The sequence below is a fragment of the Pleurodeles waltl genome, chromosome 7 (assembly GCF_031143425.1).
Source record: "Pleurodeles waltl isolate 20211129_DDA chromosome 7, aPleWal1.hap1.20221129, whole genome shotgun sequence".
Lineage (NCBI taxonomy): Eukaryota > Metazoa > Chordata > Amphibia > Caudata > Salamandridae > Pleurodeles > Pleurodeles waltl.
This window is the reverse complement of record NC_090446.1, coordinates 125,209,132-125,234,676: the sequence shown is the minus strand read 5'-3', so window position 1 is coordinate 125,234,676 and position 25,545 is coordinate 125,209,132. Positions and strand designations below refer to the sequence as shown.

Below are 25,545 nucleotides of genomic sequence, written 5' to 3'. Positions count from 1 at the left end.
GACAAGATTGTCAGGCAACAGTCAAAATGGGGAGCACCCTGTCTTCCATTCCAGCATTTGTGACCCCAAGGCATCATGGTAAATGCAGTCATTAGCACGAATTTGAATAGAGTTTTGAAAGTTTTTCACCATAAGTTGGTGCGGCGAGTGCCGTATCTTCGGACACGTGTTTCTGGCTATTTGGCCGTCATCAGCGAAGAGCAACGTGTAGCTGGCAGGGTTGCTTGAAATGCCGCCTTGAAAGTATTCACAGGTTTAAGTACCACTCAAGAAGGCGCACAGGTGCTTCACCCGAGCTCGTCAGCTCAGAGGCTCACGGGAGCCTTAATTACAACAGTCAAAATGGGGAGCACCCTGTATTCCATTCCAGCATTTGTGACCCCAAGGCATCATGGTAAGTGCAGTCATTAGTACGAATTTGAATAGAGTTTTGAAAGTTTTTCACCATAAGTTGGTGCGGCGAGTGCCGTATCTTCGGACACGTTTTTTTTGGCTATTTGGCCATCATCAGCGAAGAGCAACGTGTAGCTGGCAGGGTTGCTTGAAATGCCGCCTTGAAAGTATTCACAGGTTTAAGTACCACTCAAGAAGGCGCCCAGGTGCTTCACCCGAGCTCGTCAGCTCAGAGGCTCACGGGAGCCTTAATTACAACAGTCAAAATGGGGAGCACCCTGTCTTCCATTCCAGCATTTGTGACCCCAAGGCATAATGGTAAATGCAGTCATTAGCACGAATTTGAATAGAGTTTTGAAAGTTTTTCACCATAAGTTGGTGCGGCGAGTGCCGTATCTTCGGACACGCGTTTCTGGCTATTTGGCCGTCATCAGCGAAGAGCAACGTGTAGCTGGCAGGGTTACTTGAAATGCCGCCTTGAAAGTATTCACAGGTTTAAGTACCACTCAAGAAGGCGCACAGGTGCTTCACCCGAGCTCGTCAGCTCAGAGGCTCACGGGAGCCTTAATTACAACAGTCAAAATGGGGAGCACCCTGTCTTCCATTCCAGCATTTGTGACCCCAAGGCATTATGGTAAATGCAGTCATTAGCACGAATTTGAATAGAGTTTTGAAAGTTTTTCACCATAAGTTGGTGCGGCGAGTGCCGTATCTTCGGACACGTGTTTCTGGCTATTTGGCCGTCATCAGCGAAGAGCAACGTGTAGCTGGCAGGGTTGCTTGAAATGCCGTCTTGAAAGTATTCACAGGTTTAAGTACCACTCAAGAAGGCACACAGGTGCTTCCCCCGAGCTCGTCAGCTCAGAGGCTCACGGGAGCCTTAATTACAACAGTCAAAATGGGAAGCACCCTGTCTTTCATTCCAGCATTTGTGACCCCAAGGCATCATGGTAAATGCAGTCATTAGCACGAATTTGAATAGAGTTTAGAAAGTTTTTCACCATAAGTTGGTGGGCCGAGTGCCGTATCTTCGGACACGTGTTTCTGGCTATTTGGCCGTCATCAGCGAAGAGCAACGTGTAGCTGGCAGGGTTGCTTGAAATGCCGCCTTGAAAGTATTCACAGGTTTAAGTACCACTCAAGAAGGCGCACAGGTGCTTCACCCGAGCTCGTCAGCTCAGAGGCTCACGGGAGCCTTAATTACAACAGTCAAAATGGGGAGCACCCTGTCTTCCATTCCAGCATTTGTGACCCCAAGGCATCATGGTAAATGCAGTCATTAGCACGAATTTGAATAGAGTTTTGAAAGCTTTTCACCATAAGTTGGTGCGGCGAGTGCCGTATCTTCGGACACGTGTTTCTGGCTATTTGGCCGTCATCAGCGAGGAGCAACGTGTAGCTGGCAGGGTTGCTTGAAATGCCGCCTTGAAAGTATTCACAGGTTTAAGTACCACTCAAGAAGGCGCACAGGTGCTTCACCCGAGCTCGTCAGCTCAGAGGCTCACGGGAGCCTTAATTACAACAGTCAAAATGGGGAGCACCCTGTCTTCCATTCCAGCATTTGTGACCCCAAGGCATCATGGTAAATGCAGTCATTAGCACGAATTTGAATAGAGTTTTGAAAGTTTTTCACCATAAGTTGGTGCGGCGAGTGCCGTATCTTCGGACACGTGTTTCTGGCTATTTGGCCGTCATCAGCGAAGAGCAACGTGTAGCTGGCAGGGTTGCTTGAAATGCCTCCTTGAAAGTATTCACAGGTTTAAGTACCACTCAAGAAGGCGCACAGGTGCTTCACCTGAGCTCGTCAGCTCAGAGGCTCACGGGAGCCTTAATTACAACAGTCAAAATGGGGAGCACCCTGTCTTCCATTCCAGCATTTGTGACCCCAAGGCATCATGGTAAATGCAGTCATTAGCACGAATTTGAATAAAGTTTTGAATGTTTTTCACCATAAGTTGGTGCGGCGAGTGCCGTATCTTCGGACACGTGTTTCTGGCTATTTGGCCGTCATCAGCGAAGAGCAACGTGTAGCTGGCAGGGTTGCTTGAAATGCCGCCTTGAAAGTATTCACAGGTTTAAGTACCACTCAAGAAGGCGCACAGGTGCTTCACCCGAGCTCGTCAGCTCAGAGGCTCACGGGAGCGTTAATTACAACAGTCAAAATGGGGAGCACCCTGTCTTCCATTCCAGCATTTGTGACCCCAAGGCATCATGGTAAATGCAGTCATTAGCACGAATTTGAATAGAGTTTTGAAAGTTTTTCACCATAAGTTGGTGCGGCGAGTGCTGTATCTTCGGACACGTGTTTCTGGCTATTTGGCCGTCATGAGCGAAGAGCAACGTGTAGCTGGCAGGGTTGCTTGAAATGCCGCCTTGAAAGTATTCACAGGTTTAAGTACCACTCAAGAAGGTGCACAGGTGCTTCACCCGAGCTCGTCAACTCAGAGGCTCACGGGAGCCTTAATTACAACAGTCAAAATGGGGAGCACCCTGTCTTCCATTCCAGCATTTGTGACCCCAAGGCATCATGGTAAATGCAGTCATTAGCACGAATTTGAATAGAGTTTTGAAAGTTTTTCACCATAAGTTGGTGCGGCGAGTGCCGTATCTTCGGACACGTGTTTCTGGCTATTTGGCCGTCATCAGCGAAGAGCAACGTGTAGCTGGCAGGGTTGCTTGAAATGCCGCCTTGAAAGTATTCACAGGTTTAAGTACCACTCAAGAAGGCGCACATGTGCTTCACCCGAGCTCGTCAGCTCAGAGGCTCACGGGAGCCTTAATTACAACAGTCAAAATGGGAAGCACCCTGTCTTTCATTCCAGCATTTGTGACCCCAAGGCATCATGGTAAATGCAGTCATTAGCACGAATTTGAATAGAGTTTTGAAAGTTTTTCACCATAAGTTGGTGCGGCGAGTGCTGTATCTTCGGACACGTGTTTCTGCCTATTTGGCCGTCATCAGCGAAGAGCAACGTGTAACTGGCAGGGTTGCTTGAAATGCCGCCTTGAAAGTATTCACAGGTTTAAGTACCACTCAAGAAGGCGCACAGGTGCTTCACCCGAGCTCGTCAGCTCAGAGGCTCACGGGAGCCTTAATTACAACAGTCAAAATGGGGATCACCCTGTCTTCCATTCCAGCATTTGTGACCCCAAGGCATCATGGTAAATGCAGTCATTAGCACGAATTTGAATAGAGTTTTGAAAGTTTATATTTTAAAGCATTAGAGACAATGCGTCTTCAGAGGGCTTTTTGTAAGTGAAACTTAATAAATGAAGATGGAACTAAATTTTGGCAAATATTTTGCAACCAATAGTAAGAACCAATTTGTTTTCTGCACATAGCATATGTAGCAGATCCATTAATAACTTTTACTACGAAACAGACAAGTTTATAAAATATTTAGCCACTCATTCCAAACATGGTGGTAATCCTTCAGAAAGGAAAAAATATCCAGTAGTCAGAATACTGGACGTTGCTTCTCTTCATCCAGGTGGAAATTATAGCTAGTAGTTGAAAAATGTCTTGTAAACACATTTTTCTGCTCCCCATCAAAATGGACATGCCTGTGGGAATACCAGGAGATGCAATAATCTTAAACTGAACCACATTGGTAATTGCTGCCTTTTCCAGTATTTCGCTGAGATGCCCTCAGCAGCTGTTTTCTGGTGGAGAAACCTAGTAGAAGTACAGTTGGAACAATGTTTTCCAATGGTTATTCGCCAAAATACCAGGCCTACGTCTAAATGTATCTATATATGGAAAGCATGATCACAAGTATTAGCATTTTTGGCACTGTCTTTTTCATCCTGTTTCAAGGTCAATGTTCATAAGAGGGGTCTGTCTTCATATCCCTCATATTATACATGTGCTATATTTAATGTGAGTAGATGCAGTAATACCAAGAGCAGCCATGCTAGTATTGCACTCCTCCTATTCATTTTGCACACTTTGCTGCACCGACTAGTTATTCCCTAAAACTCCTGGAGAAGATCAAAATATGCCAGATTTGGGCATTACCAGATTAGCCGTCTACAACATATTTTATGTCAAGTTTGCCATGGGCTGAGGTAGTTTGCCAGCATTTATTTTCTTTGTGTTTCCTATAACAACTTGGGAATATTACAGTGTTAACTCTTTAGGGTGTAAACCTGCGCAGACAGTAACACACTGCAACGCTGGTCAGAAGTTCAATGCACGCTATTTTCGACCACATGTGGCCTCTTTCTGTGGAAGTCCATTTTCATCACAGGAGCACTACTGACAACTGCTTGCATTTAAACTGGAAACATCAGGAACTATTCATCACAACAACAAAAAAAAGAACAGTGTGCATCGATGCCATCATGCCAGTATTGCTTTTGGAATTAGAAAGTAGTCAGCCTCATGCATGCTAAAAACAATGTCTTCAGTTCATACGGGTTAGGAAAATCCCACCCCAGCCCTCGAATGGCTATCTTGAAACGCATTTACTGCCCGAAACTGGAACCATTGTGTTGGCACAGGAGCTATCCCGATAGAACAACGTTCACAGATACATGCCTATTGAGTTTGTGCTGTGAGTGCCGGGCGGCCATGCGCAAAGGGGAGAGACAAATTGACAAAGTCGCTCTCTCACAGTAAAACATGTGGGCAATCATGCAATAATCCAGGTAACAGAGTCAGTCTGCAAGGCAGTAACAAAACCGCACCAAGACGGCACACATGTAAAGCAATTACCAACGACATCAAGGGATTGTTGAAAGGCATGCCAAGGAACATATGGAAGTGATGGGGTGAGGTGGGCATGGTTAAAATCCACACAGTACTTACAACAGGTCAAAGCACGTGAGCTCTCAACCTAAAAACATGTGATTTACATCTGTTTGTGGCATAGTCAATGGTGGATACCCAGGATGGGGACGATGCTACAGTATTAAAGTCCATCCCAGCAGATATCTAAAACATTTTTCTCTTCAATCTATGCTTGCTGAGTACCATAAACTAAAAACAAAATATATCATGACATACAGCCCCCTGTAGTAACCAGCTAAGTGGAGGTATGATAATAGGAAATTCGACACTGGTCTATACGGAACTGCTCAAAGAAGTCAGCTTACCGAGAACCATAAATTGCATGTCACTCTCCACCACATCACTAAAATGTAGAATACTGACAACTTAAAACTACTATGGCTGTAACTACTCAGGCTCCAATGCTGCGTAGGCGGGACATGGCTAATAGGGGCCCTGTATTTCGAGCGTGTGTGGTTCATAGTCTGCCTCGTAATTTAAGCGTGCGAATACAAGTAGGCCGACGTGACAAGCCAGCAGTCTTCCCGCCAAAAAAAAAAAATATATATGAGACAAGGGGTTAGTTATAACCGCCTCTGCCCCTCCCCCCATTTCGGGGAGAGGCGAAGTTTCGCACACCTCTTTTATTTTGACAGTCCAGAGGTCAACAGCCAATCACAGGCGGACCCGGTGATGGCCACGTGCCAGAGGAGGCTTGTGTTGATTTTCGTCCTACTTTCATTTCAGTGGACACCTGGTGGGTGTCATCTCACAGCCGAGCGCTCTGCCAGAAAAAGTCTGGGCGGAGCCATAGTTGGAAAGTACCGTTTTGCGTGATTATGACAACGGACAGCAGTCTCTATCCGATCTCAGAATGGGATAAGATCGCCTTCACGGCATTAGTTCACAACGTTGGCACTCTTATGAGACTGTTTCCCTCGCCTCATATTTTTACAGCTAGAAAGAGTACAATGTGTTACCGAAATCCTCGGCGTAACTCACATTTACCGTTGGGAAACTCGTGGGCGACCGACTCCTGTGATTTTTAAAGGCTGGTAGCTGCACGCCATACTTACAGACGTTCTACATTCTTGCGCACGCAAAAGACGCTCAACACTTTGTTCTGAAATGGCCGCGCTATTTTTTATTCGCCAACAGCAGTATCGAAATATAGGCAGTATTTCTTCTGTCTCTAACCCTGAAAGTAAAGCTATTGTGGAATGATGCTCGCGTGGTAGGGGTGGGGCACACACAATGATTGACAGGTGCTGAGCGGAGCGGTCAGCTGAGACATTACTTCTAGTGCTACAGGTGTTGATTTACTGAAGGGGCGTGGACAGAGCCTGAGGGGCGTCCTCTCCCTCTCGTGGGTGTGGTCTACTTCAGCTCGCGGCTATTACGTTGTGGGGGCGTAAGCTAGGCGAGGGATAGAGTTTGGAAACAGGGTGGCTCCAGTGCGTGGGCGTCCCTTACGTCGCGGTAGGCGGGTACTCACGCTCTCGCGCAGTGGGGCGTGTACTCTGCTTCCCGTGGACTCTCATTGGGGCGTGGCTGGCGATGTGACGGGCGTGTGCCACCGGCTGGGGAAAGGGGGGTGTGGTCCGTGCCTTTGACAGCCGCCGCCATGAAGAGCGTCAGTGACCGGTACCGGCTTTCGTACAGTTAAGCGTGAAGGAGCCCCGCCCACCCGGCAATGGAGCCGCCGCGGCCCAGCCGCGGAGTTCCACGCGCCGAGGGCAGAGTGACGGCGGCGGGGCTGCAGGTGAAGAGGGCAGGGATTGGAAGCACGATAAAAGGAAGGACGTTTGGTCCGGGAAACACCACGGTAAGGCGCCCCGCTTCCTTTGAGCTGAAATACTCACTCGAAACGTATCATGCAGTGGAATTAGCTCAAAGTTTTACCAGATCGGGGCGCCAGAGACACGCCCCTCCCGCGAGCCTTGGCCCTACCCCCTTTCCGTGGACCTTTGTAGGCCACGCCCCGTCAATTTCATCCGGCCACGCCCCTTTGAGCAACTGTCGGGCGGGGACATCTCCCGCCTTTTTCCTTAAGACCTTCCACTCCAGGATCTAAGTTTGGAGAATCCTAGTGGTGGTTCCGTTGAGAGTTGTGGTTTTTATAGGGTTGTAACGAAAATTATTGGTTCTGTAGAGAAGTGAGTCGATGGGTTTTTTATTCATTTTCCTTGTAACTTTTATTAAGATGAAACGACCCTACAAGTTGAGTACAGAGATATGTGAAAACACAACCGGCACCGCAGAAACCGCCTCCAATTCCTCAACATTCCCCACCCATGTCATAGCCCAGATCATTGCATTTTAATTTATCCACCCGCAACCCAATCCCATAAAATACATTACAACCATCACTACAGGTTCCTACGTGGATTAGATACTCAACGGTTCGCTGAGCCTTAAGGACATCTATTTATGGGCTCCCATCTGTGATAGCCTCTCCCAGTGATCTAGGTTGCAGTGTATTGGACAAAAAAACTAGACTCACCGTTTGAAACAGAGACCACCGGCTTCCGCACAAGACCTTTTGTTGTTTGAGAATTTTTAAACTCGCATCCTATGCTGAGATCCGTGAATAAAAACAGGACGCCCCGGTTCACTGTCTATGTTCCCATGAAAAAATGCCCTCGCTCTCCAAACTCACTCGTGAACTGGACTTTGGTAAATGGTCTTTGGATCCCCTTCGTGTCTTTAAATTTAGGCACAGAAAGTGCTTATTTTATGCCATTGATTGCCGGTCCCTGGCCTGGCGCAATTTTTTGAGACAGGGACTTCTTTATAATTAGGGCTCCGTGTTTTCCGTTTTTACAGATACATACAGACAGAAACATTATGTTTCCTGTCTGTGTTTTTTTGAAAATCAGAAAATACAGATAATTTGGCTTCTTTGGAGTAACTCTCCATGCTGAGAATAATGACAGTCAGACAAATAACTGTACATATAGTCAGTATGGGGCGTTAAAAAACTCAATGAGATTTGCTTAAATTACTGCATATCACAACATGTACTTGTGCTATTATTCTAATAGTTTGATGTGGTGTTATTATTATATTATTTTTAGGGGTGTACTTTGCTAAAACCTCACCGGCATTCAAGTATGAGTGCACGTTTATCTGTTAAATGGAAATATACGAGTTATCACTTAATCTGTACACAGGATACAAAATAAATATGGCTACATACAAATAAAAGGGGCAAAAAATAAATATGGATAAATAGACGGAAATGTTAAAAAAATAAATACCATAAACTGGGAGCCATATTTATAATCATCTTACTTTGCTGCAGACCATGTAAAAAAAAAAAAAGGGAATGAAAAATATACAAAAACAAATGTAGGGATAAAGCAAGGAGAAAAATAACTCCCAACAGTAGCAGCCCTGCAAGCATCATGCAACACATTTTAGACATTCTACTGTGCACCACCACACTGAAATGCATTAGTCATACATATTACAGCTCCTCGGATGAGGTGCTGCAGGATATAATTAAACAAAAGTAGCCGGGGGTCTTCAGCGTCCTATGTCCTTCCTAGGCAATCAGCAAGACAGCTACCACCAGGCCTGCTTATATAATCTCCACTGTCTGCAGCCCTGTGACCCCCACCTTGGCCCAAATATTGTTTGTGGCTCAGCCTGGCAGTTCCTTGGGAGACACTTGCCGGCACAGGTGAGTTCAGCAGAGCACTGAATTCATCCTGTGTGCTTAGGTGTCAAAGATGTGGCTATAAAAAGAACAAATTATTTTGTGAATACTTTGTTCTTAAACTTTCAGGTCCCTTATTATACAAATTACTCACTTTGATTAAATTAAAGAGAAATGCAAGAAAATAAATCTGTGTTAAACAAACTGTTCTTAATGTTATGAAACAACAGTTTTTGTTGCATGCACTGCAGAGTATGCATATGTATGTCAGTCGCCCACCCCGAGAGAAACGGAATTGAATCCTGTTTTTCTCAGTACTCTATAGCGTATACTTGTGTATTTATAGTACTACAAAGCAACTCTCGGAGACTGAGGCGTAAACATTGATGCAAGACATTATTTAAAATTGTATTTCAACAGTATAAGATAGGCTGTTGCAAAAAATACGTAGAGATCTGATCTATAGTATTAAAAAAAAGTGTTTTCAAAGTAAGTATTTTTAGGAATGCAAAAAGGTACCTGCTTATAAAATTATGCACGCACCTTTAATGAAAGATAAATGCAAGTGAAAGTAATTGAGAGGGAAGTGCACTCTTTCACGTTATGAAAAATCAATTGGCTAATGCACTCACTGTAGTTGTGTATGTGCGTAATTAGAAAGAAACCAAATTGAATCCTGGATGGCGTATTGGAGACTAGTGACGTGTGTATTTATAGTGCCACAGGGTCCCAGCCAGCGAATGAAAAAGTACTGTAAATATGCAAGTCATTATTTTATGTGTCACTGGCTATGTCACACATTTGGCATTAAATTGTCGCTCATAACCCTAGTGAAACAATTGGCATGTCAAATATAAGCAGTCTAAAAGCTTATCTATGAAGTGTGGTCGAAAGGGAGTTATAGGATGGTGGAAGAAAGGCTTTAAGTGAAATTAAATATTTGGGCGCTCTTTTTATTTGGCAAACTCTTTGTTCGGCGGTGTTGGCTGTGAGCTTCTAAGAAAAACTCTAGCACTTGCACTTAAAAAAAAAAATATGAAGTGCCATGTCCAGGCATTCTAAGTTACCCATTACCCATTCCATGACTTCGGTCAAGCCTTACTGCACTCAGTTCAGCAGTGACTGTGGTTTCCACCATTTTTAAAAGCTAGCCTTTTTGTGACTCTGGAAGTGGCAAGAGCTGGTATGCGAATAAGAATTTGTGTAAAATACTCAATAGTCTTTTTAACATGACAATTATCCATGGCTTTACTTTAATAACCATTTAGGAAAAATAGGTCTGAAACATCTTGGAATATATTTTGAAGGTCAAACAGAACCAGATTTCTTTGTTGTTTTTATTTATTTATTTTTGTTGCTAAACATGCCATAAAATTATTGATCCAGGCCAATATAATATCTCGCAGATAGCAACCCTAGCAGTGACACAGGAAAATGGAGGGGAATAGTGTAGAGAAGAGGTAGGGAGACCAAGCTACATGTTTACCTTTTATGAACATTTGATACACTGGCACAGTCTCTACTCTGAACTGCTGCATCTATTTTGTTTCGTATTTGTGTGAAAAAAGGCCTGTAAACTTCTTGAGCGATATTGGTGTTGCAACTATAATCAGCAGGCAGAAGATACCTATCAATCATATAGCTCTCAGAAACTATCATAAGCAGGTTAAGAAATCATGCTGTCTTTTTTTTTATGCCAAAACAAATTGAGCAAGCAAAGAATTCTTCACGGGTACTTTTCTCCATTGTAAAGGCTCTATCCTCATTAGAGTGAGTGGCCCAGATTTCTAGACCTACCGAGGCGGAGTGCAACACATAGTTAAGGTTCTCAAATTTATGACTCTTTTCCGTAGGAGGTGACCTGGGCTACCTGTCTCCACGTATGGTTGAAACCTAGGTAGATTAAGGCAGAACTAATTGAGTTCAACGCCCCTGACCTTGATCAGGTACAAACTGTATGGGGATGGGTGAAATCAGGCTCCCCTGATGATCCAGCCCCCTGCTGTGATTCTGAAGAGAGGCAAGGAGACAATTCTCCATGGGTTACATGACCTTCTTAAATTGTCCTTTACAGCAGGGCAGGTTCCTGCCAGTTGAAAACAGGCATTAGTGATGCCACTGTTTAAAAAAACAAACAAAAAAAACCTCCTTCGATCCTGCACACTTGAGGCCTATTTCTCTGCTTCCTTTTTTCACCAAGGTGGCTGAAAAGCATGCGAATGGCCAACTGACGAAGTTCATTGATGCACAGGAGTCAACCCATGAGACACAATCAGGCTTCTATCCTCAGTTCAGTACAGAGTCAGCCCTGTTGTTAGCAGGTGAATCCTTGAGACACAAATAGCGGATTGGGTGGGGGGGGGGGGGGCTGATGTGTTGATTATGCTGGATTTAAGTGCAGCTTTTGACACAGTGGAACAATGGTGGACGTAAGGAATTTGGGAGCGATGTTGCAGTGTCTAGCTTCCTTCCTCTAGAATCGTACCTTCCATGTGGTTCAACAATTTCAGAGGCAATGCCGCTACAGCAGGGCGTTCCACTAGGCTCAGCTCTGAGCCCCACTCTGTTCAATCTATATATGCGCCCCCCTTGCTGATGTCATTGACCATCATGGATCTTAGTGTACTTTATGAAAGGGTAGCCTTACTGTGGAGTACACTAGTAGAGACCTTTTTGAGAAAGAACCGTGTTGTTTACTTAACCTCTAGCTCAACCATGGATAGCTGTGGCTGGGAGAAGTAAGGAGCTTAGTGTAAATTATTTAACAGCACCATACAGCAAAACAAGAAAATAATACACAAATAAAGAGACACAAGAACAATTCATAAAAATAGAGCCTTTTTAATGAATTTTTAAAGTCCTTGATCATCAAAATCAGCTTGAGGGTTCCGGAGTTGCACGTTTTAGTACTTTTAAATGCAACTACAAACGAACATTGGTAAACACAAGGTTTGGAAAGTATGGAAAAGTTAGTCTGAGTATTCTGGCCCGGCTTGGGCAACCAGATCTGACTGGGACGAGGTCTAGGGGGCTTGAAAGGATACTTTGCAGAGTTACCTGGACACTAGAGCAATTTCCCAACTATAGAACAAGCCCGCCATAGGAAACAATGGAGTGGTCCTAATGCTGCGGTATACAGGCAGATATGTTCACAAGGTTACTCCAGTAGTGGTGTGGTTGATGGGGAGTGTCTGTGGTGGTTCCTTGGTCCACGGGTGATGTGGAGTGAACCTGTTCATGTAGTGATATCCCTCGAAATCCTCTTTGTTGCAGTAGTTGCACAGTTACAGCTGTATTACTGGTGAAGATACACCACAATTAGAGGCAGAACATTTTGGTTGGGGCTTGTGCCTTTGTGGTCCAAGGAATCTGGTCACTGACAACTCTCCTGGATCTGGCAGACCCTGGTGTAGACTTTGGCTATCTCAGACTCCTTTGTTAGTGTGCATGGCAGCTGGAAGCAGTGAAACTTCCACTGGGTCAACCACCTTGACAAATTGGGCTCTTTCCGCTCTTGTGTCCCTGTAGCAGGTTACAGGGGACCGGCCACCTGGTCCTTGGAGTCACTGGAGTTGGTGAAGCTGGGAAATCAAGTTTTCCTGATGTCAGGAGCCACACAGGGTCCCAGCTCAGTAGCACAAAAGTGCAGCCGGTGCAGTCCTCACTAAAGTGCAACCTCTCTTTGTGCAATCAAAAGCCCGCTGGTCAAGCTTTCTTTGGTCCTCTCTTCTCCAGTCGTGAACTAAGGGTAAGGGTGCCATACGTGACCATTTTATCCCAGAAACATGCCCAGGAGGAACCACGTCGTCACTAGCCTGTGAGCTACTAGGTTTCCTCCTCTCGAGTGATGCAGTTCCGGTGATGTGCGGCACCTAGCTATCCTAGTGTGCCTCATTCTTGCCCCTTCCAAAATGGCACAACCCTTCCTTGGTCGTAAGGACAAAGGTAGCCCATCCTCGGGATGTAGCTACCAGTGGGCTACACAACAAATGAAAAACAGTTCTAACATTGGTTTTCCCACTCTTGGCCCGTTCTCCTAAATATGTCTGCAGCAACAAAACATATCCTGCACAGGAGTGTTGTTACCAATGGCCCTTCAAAGGCAGCTTCACCTTTGGAGCTTACCTTTTGGGCAGGGAAGCACCTTTCAAAAAGTTGCTTAAAATTAACAGTGACATTAAATCCAATCTGACCATCAGACCGGGTTTAATCTTCCCATTAATTTGATAATTTACTTGATGGGGTTAGGTGGTATAATTCAGATGGTAAACGTGTTTAATTGTAAACCATTTAACCCTGTGTTTGCCAATGTGGCTCCTAACCTCCCCCAGCAAAACAACAGTTTGGAAGTATTCCTGGAATTACATATAAAAACATATGTCTCACATAAGAATATATTGCTCCCTGTCATGGGACTTGGTAGGCCTGCTTCAGGAGAGTCTGCAGTTCTTTGTGGACACTCTGCCTTGCATGCCCTGGGTACCATATACTAGGGACTTATAAGTAAGGGATTGCTTGCCAATTGGGGATAGCCGATTAGACCTCCTTTTCTGTAGGGTTAAACACTGGCACCGAGGTCTGGTTAGCAGGCCTTCGCGCATGCTCACAGTCAAAAATCCAGCAGCATCAGTCCAAAAGTGGGGGTGAACATGCAAAAGATACACTTCCTTACATTTATACATCCAAGAAATCAATATGCTCAGGGTTTGACTTTTGGATGAATGGGATTCTAGCATCTTTTTTTCCTCTGGTATTGTCCGTATTAGGTAGGTATTATCTATATAAAGTATAATGTTGAACCCACATTGCATTAATCTTGCTCTAGAATATAGGTTTGTCCAAATGTATGCATGAAGAGGTGAACCACAAAAGTACAGTGAAATCAAGGAAATGTACATTGTTAATTAGGAAAGAAGTGCAAAAGCTAAAATAAAAAAGTTGCTTACTGCAATTATTATTTGAGAATAGTTCATTCTGCTGCGTTAATCTGCGTTAATAAGGATGGATGTGCACAATGCGTTTTGAGAGGGGATATTGGATCAGGCGGTATTTTCCAAAAGCATTTGCACCTCAGATAACAGATAAATACAAGGTATTTATTTTTTATATTCTCATGTTAATTTTAATGGCCTACACAGAGACCTTTGTTTCTGAGCTCCTTTTCTAACTTTTTATGTTTGTAAAATGGTTTGGCCTTCAATGTTAAGATCACTTTCCAAAAGTAATTCAGTTTTGGGTTCATCCAGATGTTCTTTAATATCTTTGCAGAAAATTCACTACCTGTAATGAAAATTTCCCAGCCATTCTCGACCAAACACATGGTGATTTCTTGGATTTGGGTCAATATGCTTAGTGTTAAATATTCTTTCAAAGACACATTTTTTGGTCTCTTGATGATAACCCAGTGCATTCAAAATGAATATTTCAATGTGTCTAGTAATTTATAGCTCGTAACTAGCATGAAGTTGAAATTTGAACTTCATATGTAGAATTTTATTGTGATAGAGTGCTGGTGAAAGGATTGATCCTTAGTCGAATCGTGAAAGTGAACACACACACATTCCGTTTTGGATCAGCATTTTATTTTGTGCCAGTCCAAAAAGAGCACGTCTTTCCAGTACAGTTTTGCTCCGTCTTTGTGGGTGAATTTTTAAAGATGTAGATTATTAGTCTTTCACTTGACTTCTTACAGTCCCTTTTTCTATTTCTGCTCCTACTTTTGTGTGTTCTTGTCAGCGTTTTTGAAAATCCGACTCGGGGTGTAGCTGAAGTATGAAAAAAAGAGGGGGACTGGGAGATTAACTGGTCCAGTGCACGTTCTCCCAATCTCCAATATAACACGATTACGGGGTGCACTGTTCCAACATGTGAGGCTTATATCCGACCTCACCCACAGGCTCTGCTCCACATCAGACTGGCACTGCAATGTCTGATGGGGGTCCTCCAAGGGACCAACAAGTCAAAAAAGTTTTTGTTTACCTCAGCACCAACAGCAGTCTTAGGTTACTAAGAGGCAACTAGAGAGAACAAAATAAAATTGGCTCAGAACCTTCTCAATATGAGCAATTGTTTAATGAAAATTAGGACCCGGTCAAGATTAAAAAGACAGAAAGAAAGTGAAGAGGAAATAATGGTTCTGCACTTGTACAATGACTTCTACCTCTAGAAAGAAGTCAACATGTTTTGCGCCTTCAAATTGTCCACAAGGATCTCACGGCGCTTCATTAGAACTAAACAGTAGTCTAACTCCAGAGTATCCCATTTATATATACAATATGGTCAAATTATACCGTTGTGAGGAGTAAAAAAGGTGTTTTACTCACTACGGTTCTGTGCATATTAGTACAAGGACTACTGGTGACTTGTAGAAACACAAAGCACAAGTGTGCCAAACGAAATATGAATCACTTAAAAGAACAGTCAAAAGAAAGGAAATAGAGATAACTGGAAGTGCAATACCACAACAACACTCATCAATAAATTGCTTGCTTACCCACCATACTACGGGAAGGAACTACCTCCGCAAGGACATATGACCACCATCAGTCTGGATATCTATAGGTGTGTATTGAGAAAAACTTGCCAAGTAAATCATATGTGGAGGCAAGGCAATTTTATACAAATGTAACTGTAATGAAAAAACATAAGGCATGACGCTCAAAATCTTAAATAATAGCGGGTGCCGGGAAGTCCCATACCGGCAACATAAGTTACATAGACCACATCTATTCTTCTCCTGCACGACGTCTCTATATAATAGTAGCATGTTGTCAGGGAGGAAAAAAATTACACAGTACCTACCAACCTGGCTCCTAATCGGGTCGTACTAAGTCAATAACAGAAGGCTATAGAGCCGGTGTAATGTAATCGTTATTTTAAAAAAGGCCCAAGAAGTGCAAACCCAAGTATATCTCATATCGAGAAACAAGGTACTCACTAGCACGCTGTCGAATTTGAAACGCTGCACTCCTTAACCCGCCGGCATTCTCGAACTGTGAGGCACCGACTCCTGCAGGACGCAGTAAAAGAGGACGAGGTTGGGCAGCAATTAACCAATCGGGAAACGGACGGAAATGTCTGTGTTTTCAGTTCCGGCAAGGATCGGGACACACGATCCATGATGAAAAACAAAACATTATGCGCCCATAGCAGAACTTCTTCTGTAAACACTCGGGGGAAACAAGGTAAATAAATATAAACCAAAAAAACGGGGACCAACAAGTAGTGGTCACATTTGTCAAAAAAACTGACAAGAAAATCTCGAAAAAACAGATAAAAAATAATGATAAAAAAAGAATAAAAAAGGTAAAAGGTTAAAAAAATTCTTAATACAAGAGTCATTCCCTTGTTTAAAGAAATACCTCCAAAAACCTGAAAACAACAAATATCAATCACTTATCAAAAATAAGACACCACAATGCTTGTTTTATGTGGTGAAAGGTGAATGAAAATATACAAAAAGAAAAAGTATAAGGACTGAGGGGTGAAGAATTTAAAAATTCACATTGTAAGTGACGTGCCTTAGTTTAGAGATATAAAAACTGAAAACACAATTGCAATTCACTTATTGCAAATAAAGCACCACAATTCATATTCTGGGTGGTGAAAAGAGGGGGAGAATAATGCAAAGCAAAAAAAGTAAGAGGAAAGGGATAAACGGAAAAATAGGACTATAGTTATATTCACTGTTAGCCCCAAGCATGACAAAAATATCTCGCAGGAATGAAACAATCTCTTATTAGTCCAGAGTTGTGAGGGGTCCAGTCCTTCTTCCTTCCAACATCAAAAAGGTCACCAGGAGAATTATCTCAAGTGGGCTGAGATGGTCATCCAGGGTATATCATCATTTAATCCCCGGATATGTGTGCCCAATTTGAAGGCCCAGGGTTGTTCTATCTCAAAAAGAGGCATGGTTGAAGATTTCACAGTCTGGAGGCCAATCCACCACATTTCATCTGAGGTATGGCGTACATCCTTGGATACTCAATTTGGTGGTCATCCGTCCACATCTGATGTTGCTCCGATGTTCATTAATTCTAATCTTTACTGGTCTTGATGTCATACCTTTGTACCGCAAGCCACAAGGACATGTGATCATATATATACAGTTACGAGTGTTACAATTGGTGTGGCTTGATAAATGCCATAGACCAATAGGTTCAAGAGCAATAGTACAAATGCGTCTGGTAAGTGGGCAAACATTGCAATTGCCAGATGGGAAATGTCCTTTCACAGGGGTAAGGCCCCATAATGTACTGATCTGATAAGTTGGTGGATTGCAAAGGTCTGGTGTTGACAATTACATCTTTAATGTTGGAAGATCTTTTGAAGGCAAATAACGGTTTAGGGATTGCTGCACCTCCACTCGTCAGGATAGACCATCGTTTGTTAATGATTTTCTTAAGGGTATTGGATATTGGAGTGTATGTTGATACACAAGTCAATCGGGGTGAGGTTTCTTTGGGTACAGAAATCAGTAAGGATTCACAATTGTTATTCCGGGCTCGCTTACGAGCTAAGTTGATGATCGTTGAAGGATAATGTCTTTTGTGAAGTTTTTTTGATAGATCGTTAGCTTGAATTTCAAAGGAAGAAACCTTGCTACAGTTTTGACGCAATCTGACCACATGGTAAACTGACCATATGGTAAATTATCCCGGAGAGCCTTTGGATGATAACTCTCATAGAGTAAGAGGCTGTTGTGGTCGGTCGTTTTATGATGTGTTTGGGTATAGAGTTTACCTTTGTCAATAGTGATCACAAGGTCTAAAAAACTGACTCTTGTTGTAGAAACTGTTGAAGTGAACTTCAAACAAGGATCAAGAGTATTGATCCAATTGATAAACATGTCTACCAATAGGACCTCTCCCTGCCAGATGACAAGTATGTCATCAATGTATCGTCGCCATAGTTTGATGTTTGCAAAAAAAGGGTTGGTCATCTTCAGAATTAAACATTGTTCAAAATGATAAACGTACAGGCAAGCCAGACTCGGAGCAAAAGTACTTCCCATTGAGGTCCCTCGAATCTGGTGATATACCTGATCTTAAAATTGAAAAAAGTTCTCAGTTAAGACTAATGTAGCACATTGCATAACAAAGTGTACAGGGGTACCCATACATTGTGGACTATTGAGTAAAGCCGTCTCAATCACCCTAAGTGTTGCTTCTTGCAGAATGTTTGTATATAGTGATTCAACATCAAGAGTAATCAAGGCTTGCACAATATCTGTGTCATTGATTGCCTGCACTAGGTTCAGAACATCCTTCGTATCTTTTAAAAAAGTGGACGATTCTTTGACGATGGCTTGCAAAAAGTAATCACAAAAGGTTGAAAGGGGTTCTAATATTGATCATATCCCTGAAACTATGGGGTGAACTGGAGGAGGTGTAGTGCCTTAATGAATTTTAGGAAGGCAATTAAAATAGGGAATGCGTGGATTGATGGTATCCAAGAATTCTGCCTCTTTCTGGGATATGCAGGTATTGGATGCTGCTTCATGGATCAGTGAACATATCTGCACTTGTAACCTATTTATGGGATCATCTGGAATCGGTTGGTAGTATGTAGAATCACTCAGGAGACAGACATTCTGCTTTATGTATTTCAGAATCTAGAATTACAATGGCCCCTCCTTTATCAGCTGGTTTGATGACAATACTCTGGTCACTGCGCAGCGCTTGTAAGGCTGTTCTTTCCTGTGTTGTAATGTTTGTGAAGCCATGTTTGGGATGCAGATTTTGAATGTCAGTCATGATTGCTTTCTCAAATGAGAGTACCTCACTAGGCATTGATGTCAGAGGTGGAGTGAAAGAGGATGGTTTTCTCAATCCTGTATCTTTTTGTGGTGGCTCATTTAGGGTTATCTTTGAAGAAAAAATATAATCGGACCTTCATCAAAAACCGAGATAATTCACAATTAATCTGAAAAAAAGTCATCTCGTGGGGTAGGGACAAAACCAAGGCCTTTATTCAGAACTGAGTTCTCATCTGAAGTGAGTTGTCTGGAAGAAAGATTCAAAATTACGTTTTCACTGAGGGGTTCTTGCCTAGACTCCGTGTCACCATTTGTGGTTCTTGCTGTTCCCAGTGTATGCGTCTTCCTCTTCCTCTCTGCCTGCCTCTTCCTCTGCCCTGGCCTCTTCCAAAAAAAAAGGGGAAACATATGGCACCATTGGACATGGCTGAAAGAAAGGATAAGGGGGTTGCCAAGTTGGGGGATGTTGTATCGGGAATTGAGAAAAATTGTAATATGGATGAGACATCCCATCATCTGAACTCCAACCGTCTGAGGAGGAGCTTGTGCTGTACTTCCGTTTTTTCTTGACAGAAGATACAGATTCATCTGAAGTTTTTTGATACATTATCAACCTCGAAGTCCTCTCTAATGTATGGATACACTTTTTCTTTGCTAAACCTAGTGTTATCCTTCCGAAGTTTTGAAATCTTCTGTTGAGTCAGATATTCCTTAGTTTCGTTAAGTTCAGCATTGATTTCAGAAAGGCAGCTCTTAAAAGATGCCAAAGACAAAGTTGTTTTCAGTGTAGATTCGGCTAAATTATTCTGAACAGTAATTGACTTAGCTAGTCTTTTGGAAGTGTTGATGATCAGAACCAACCAGTCTCTTGTACATTTCCAGACTATTTGGGCCCAGGCAGTCCTAAAGAGCAAATCTTGTAAAACAATGCGTGGCACGTTGGTCACTATCAGACCATTTGGGGCTACGTTTGCCCACAGATATTCAGTCATAGTAGTACCATGAAGTATTGTCTTAATTAAATCCCGTTTGAGTGTAGATAATCTATCCCAATCTTCCTTCAGGCTGCCAGACGGACCAGATCCATCTGTGCAAAGGATCGAGGGAGTTTGTAGTATTGCAGAAACCATGTCGTCGCCGAAGCTTCGACATTGGAAATTATCCATCTTTGAGAATCACACAAAAAAAAGGAAATTTTGGGGTATTTATAATGAAGTCCCGCAGCTGAGCCGCTGCTCTAAGTCAATGGAAAAAAGAGGGGGACTGGGAGATTAACTGGTCCAGTGCACGTTCTCCCAATCTACAATATAACACGATTACAGGGTGCACTGTTCCAACATGTGAGCTGAAGTATGTCTGAAGTTTTTTTTTTTTTGTTGTTTTCTTTTGCTATATTGTTTTGAAATCACCTCAGAACAATGACACATAGGAGTGTGCATTTCACCTTAATGATTCATAGCTGTCTGAACCTTCAAGTTTGCTAATACCATTGCTGCTTGGGGAGTATCCAAATAGATGGAAAGTAGTACTTTAGTTAAAATTGGTGACCACTAAATGAATATCATATTTGTTCCTAATATTGTTGGTTTTATATTAATGAACTCCTTAAAGTCCACCATGCACAAATTTGTTAAGTATTTTTCGATGCTACATTAACAAGAATTGGCAGGTTAAATGTTCTGCTAAATGTTGTCATTGGCATTTTGAGCAAACTGGATTTGGTGGTCATGTGTTTTGGGAATCACATATAAAGGGCGTTGGCATATTGAAGTCAGGAACGTAAACTAGAGTGTCAACAAACCAACCAAAGCAGGATTCATTTGTATGTCAAAATTCTGTTTATCTTCTTGCTAACCAGTAAGTGGCAAACGGGGTCAAGCCATGCCTCTCAGTAAAGCAAACCCACCTGTTTTTTTATTTTTTTTATTTTTTAAATATCTTTTATTGATTTTTAACCATGAACAGTAAATCCCCAATTTCTCGCTGTTAAACCGCATCCCCCATATTGCACTTAAATCAACACATTATATTCCTGAGCTGACAGTTCTTGATGGTTTAAGCAGAGTATCAATCGCTACCAAAGTTCTATATCGTGGGTGTGGGGAGTGCTTCTGGTTCGGAGTCTGAGGTCGTCTGATCCTTTTCAGGTGTCGGGGAGTCTAAGTTTTTCAAACTTTCCAGTATTGAGTCCCATTGTGTAGCACCCTCTCTCGGCCTCCGGCCCTGTAGCGCTTCTTTTAGCAGCACAGACCCCTCCCACTTCTGCCCATTTTTCTAGCGCTTCTTGCCACCTCTTAACTTGCAAGCCTACTGAGTCTTTCCAGTGTGAGGTGATTTCTCTTTTGGCCAGGACTAGAGCCAAGTCAATAAATTTATTGGACATTTTGTGGGCAGTAGGGCGGGGGAAGTCTCCTAGCAGGGCCACTAGTGGGGACAGGGTGATCTTCCTGCTAGTGCTGTCAGAGATTCTCCTAAATATCTCTGACCAATATGCTCTGAACCGCTCCACAACATGTGTACCAGACCTGCAGCTGTTTCCGTACATCTAGGGCATCTCGCTTTGTTTGCATTGTATATTTTAGTTATCATTTGCGGGGTTAAGTAGGCCCTATGATAAATGTAAAGATTTATTAATTTGAATCTGGCGTTTCCAGATACGGAGTAAGTATGGGAGGTGATCTTTGTCCATTGCTCATCTTCAATTGTTGTGTTTAAATCAGTCTGCCACTTGTCTCTGAGTTTATTTAGGGGTGTGTGTGAACTGCTTTGTAATGATTTATATATTTCTGAGATCATTCCTTTCCTTTCTCCTGTTGTGCAGAGGATGTTACAGCCACTGTGAGTTGGAGGTTCGAAAGCTGCCGACCCCCAACTTGTTTGTGCGGTTCTGGTGACTGCGTTAAATGTAAGGAACAAACCTGACGGGAGATTAAATTGATCTTGGAGCTCCGAGTAAGTGTGGAGTCTCCTGTTATTGTAAATGTAACCTAGTTTTGTGATGTTGTGTTCTTCCAACTTATTGAGACCTCTAAGAGTATGGTCTCCCAAAGCATAAGTCAAGCATCCCAGGGGAGCCTCAGGTGTGTATGGGGTTTTTGTACGGGTTCTTCTTAGGAATTGCTCCCAGCAGTGTCTAGTTGATTCCCATTCCACTGGTAATTGTGATCTAGATTTCCTAGGAGTCAGTACTATCCCTAGTATCTTTTTAGATGGACAGTTCAGTGGAATCCGTAAGTCTGTCGCACCTGGGGGTTCACTGATAAGTTTTGCTAGCCATTGTAGTTGACCTGCCCAGTAATAGATTTCTAGGTCTGGGGCAGCAAGGCCCCCTTCTGCAGTGGGTCTCTGCAATGAATTTAGTGCGATTCTGTGCCTGCTCGGACCCCATATAAAGCTCGCGATCATAGTCAGTGCTTCTGAATACTGCTTTCGGGATTACCAATGGGATGGTAGAGAAGTAGTATAGCATTCGGGGTAGCACTATCATTTTAAGTAGGGCAATTCTGCCGGACACTGTTAATGGTAGAGTCTCCCTGAAGCGCATGCTAGTTCTGACTCCTCTGATTGCTCTATGAATATTTCCTTCTAGGAGGTCTTCTGCAGTATGGTATATGTTTACTCCTAGATATTTAAAAGTGTTAGGAGACCAGGGTAACCCTCTCGTCTCATTCGGTTCTGGTGTGCTACTTGACATGGGGAATATAGTGGACTTCCTCCAGTTGATCCGAAGTCCGGAGGCCATTCTGTATTTCTCAAGCATGGTTATTACACCTGGTAGATCATCTCCTAGGTTACGGAGAAAAAGCACCATATCGTCGGCATAAAGGGCGATATAATGTGTCCAGTCGTTGATTGAAATGCCTTGGAAGTGCTGCCCGGTTCTAGCCATTTGGGCCAGGGGCTCCACTGCTACTGCGAAAACGAGAGGGGATAGTGGGCAACCCTGTCTAGTTCCTCTGCCAATAAAAAATGAATCAGATATGGTGTTACCTGTTCTCACCCTAGCAGTGGGGTTTGAATATAGCAGCCTAGTCCAATGTGTGAATCCCTCTCCCATCCTCATTCTCAGCATGGTCTGTTCCAGGTAGTCCCATCTCAGGCAGTCGAATGCCTTTTCTATGTCGACCGAGATAATCGCTGCCTGAGTCATTTCCGAAGGCATAGAGCGAAGAACAGACACCAGGCGTCTAATATTTTGTGCGGTGCTACGTTGGGGGATAAAGCCAGACTGATCCTGGTGGATTAACGAGGTCATGTGGGGCAGTAGTCTGTTTGCAAGAATCCTACTTAATACTTTATAATCTATATTAAGCATGGATAATGGACGGTAAGAACGTACATCCGTTGGGGGCCTATCGGGTTTTAGTAGGGGAATCATGATGGCTTCATTAGTGGATTGTGGTAGGTTTCCCCCGCTCCAAGCCTCAGTATAAATTGTGCTGAGATGCAGGGCTAACAGGTCCTGGTACAGGACATATAACTCCAGTGGAAGTCCATTGGATCCTGGGACCTTACCTTTGGCCATGCCTTGGATTGCTGTTTTAATCTCTGCAATCGATATTGGGGCTGCTAAAGCTGAGCTCTCTTCTTCCCCAAGTTTGGGGAGGGCGAGGTCTTCTAGGTCTTGTAATTGGAGGTTAGTTAGTGTCTCAGTGGGGGGCGCATATAGTGTTGAATAGTAGTTGCTAAAGCTAGAGTTAATCTCTTTTTGGCTATAAACGCGGGTACCTGGGGTGTCTTCTATTTCCACTATGACAGTTTGTTGTTTAGGTGGGTTAGCCAGCCACGCCAGTAGGGCACCAGGCTTATCCCCCTCTGAGTGTTGTTTGATTATGTGCTGCTTGTAATCATATCGTGACAGCCTATTGTTTACTTCTATTATTTTATTTTTGGTGTCTTTCAGGAGGGGGGGCCAGATCATGTTGTGTAGGGCGTCTGCGCTCAAGGTCTCTGAGGGAATCCTCCAGGCTACGGAGCTCGTTTTCCATAGATTTCCGGGCCCCTATGTTCTCACTGATACAGGTGCCTCTTATAACTATTTTGAATGTTTCCCATTCAATGGATCTGGAGGACGCAGTTGGTGCGTTGTGTTTAAAGAAATCAACTATGGTTGAATGCAAAAGATGTTTGAGTGCCTCATCCTCAAGCATTTCAGCCCTCAGACGCCATGTTGGAATAGTCGTTCTCTCCCTTCCCCAGGATAGCGATAGAATCAGAGGTTTATGGTCCGATATTGTACGGCACAGATATTCAGCGGAGATTACGTCCATTTGAATTTCAGGAGAGGCTAAAAAAGTGTCTAATCTGACATGTAGGTCATGTACCGCTGAGTAATATGAAAAGTCCTGAGTAGGAGGGTTAAGCTGCCTCCAACAGTCTCCCAGGTGCCAGTGTTTTTGCCACTCTGCAAATGATTTAGCAATTTTTAGAGTAGGGGACTGTGAGACGGGGGGGGTGTGACCTGTCCAGGCTAACGTTAGCTATGCAGTTGAAATCCCCTCTGATTATATTAGGACCTGTTAAGAGTGGGCCTATTTCAAGGGACAATTTATCGAGGAATTTCCCCTTGTCCTGGTTGGGTGCATATATCCCGCTTAATGTTACATCTCTTCCTCCCAGTCTCCCGGAGGCCACTACATATTTCCCGTCCCTGTCTATGTGCTTGTGAAGAAGCTGAAAGGGCACCCCCGGTCGGATCCAGATCAATACTCCCCTTGCAAAAGCTGAGTAACTAGTTGCGATTATTTGACCTCTCCACTGTTTCTTAAGGGAGTTAACTTCCTGTTCTACCAGGTGCGTTCCCTGTAGTAGAGCAATGTGGATCCCCCTGCGCTTTAAGTAATTGTATACTTTATAACGTTTGGACATATTGTTTAGACCTCTAACGTTCCAGGTTATTATCTTATACTTTGTGGTTTCCATTTTGGTTGCTAACCTTGTAGAAACTAGGGAGGATGAGGAAATTACTGTGTATAGGATTATATTGTGGCGGCGTGATTTCATTGCGTGAGCTGTCAGCTTCATAAATGGTAAGTGCTAGATTATCCCTTAATACTAACTTGGTAAACTCAATTTCCAACTCCCACTCCCCAGGACCGGTGGTCAGAACTATTCCTGTCCAAACCATTATAACTTGTCTTAAAATCCTATAGGAGGGTGGCATGTCATCGACCGAGAGCCTACACTCCAGGCCGGTTCCGGGACCCAGCGAGATTATATTTAGCTACCCAGTAAGGTGTTGCGCAGGGCGTGTTGAGTGTGGATGTTCCGGAGAGTTGTTCTTCTGCTATCTAGACCCTACTTATTTGATGCTTCTCAGTGTTCCTTTAGTAACCATTCTAACAATGAAGAGTCAAATGATTTCTTCTGAGGATCTCGGGGTCACTTTTGGTAGGCTGGTGAGGGTATCCCGCGACGAGCTCAATGAGTCTCCACTGCACGAGTTGTGGTCCGAGGTGTGTCCAGAATTCTGGGAGGAGGGGAAAGAGCCCTGGCCCAGTGCCGCAGCCGCGGTCCCCGCCTCATGCATTTCTTGGAGAGCTTGGTGCCTTGGAGGAGCAATCTCTTTATTTCGTTTGGAGGATCTGCTGCGCTTTCTGGGGGTTTTGCTACTAGTTCCGCGGTGGGGGCCCGGGGCTGTGATATTGTTGGCTTCCAGCCATTCGTCGATTACCTGTGGGGATGTAAAGAAATGTACTTTCCCTTCATATTCCACTCTGAGTTTGGCCGGGAAGAGCATGGCATATTTTATCCCATATTCACGGAGGATTCGTTTGGGATTGTTGAAGGAGGCCCTTTGCTCCTGAGTTCCTTTGGTGAAATCCAGAAAGAGCATAACACGCTGATTATTTAGTGCTATTTCACCTTTCAGGCGCGTTTGTGACAGAATGTAATCCCTGTCTTTAAAGTGCAGGAGTTTTGCCACTATTGGTCGAGCTCTTGCTCCTGGGGGAGGAGGCCTGC

The 25,545-nt window shown here is 43.6% G+C and overlaps 1 protein-coding gene across 1 annotated transcript in view; it reads left to right on the top strand.

Moving 5' to 3' along the window:
• Positions 1–6,720: 6,720 nt before the first annotated feature.
• The window catches only part of SLC2A4RG (SLC2A4 regulator), a 201,324-nt gene continuing 182,499 nt past the window's right edge, over positions 6,721–25,545 (top strand). The window contains exon 1 of the mRNA XM_069243267.1: positions 6,721–6,989. Within this exon, the coding sequence (XP_069099368.1) occupies positions 6,858–6,989 (132 nt within the window). The 5' untranslated portion in view covers positions 6,721–6,857. The remainder of the gene's footprint in view (positions 6,990–25,545) is intronic.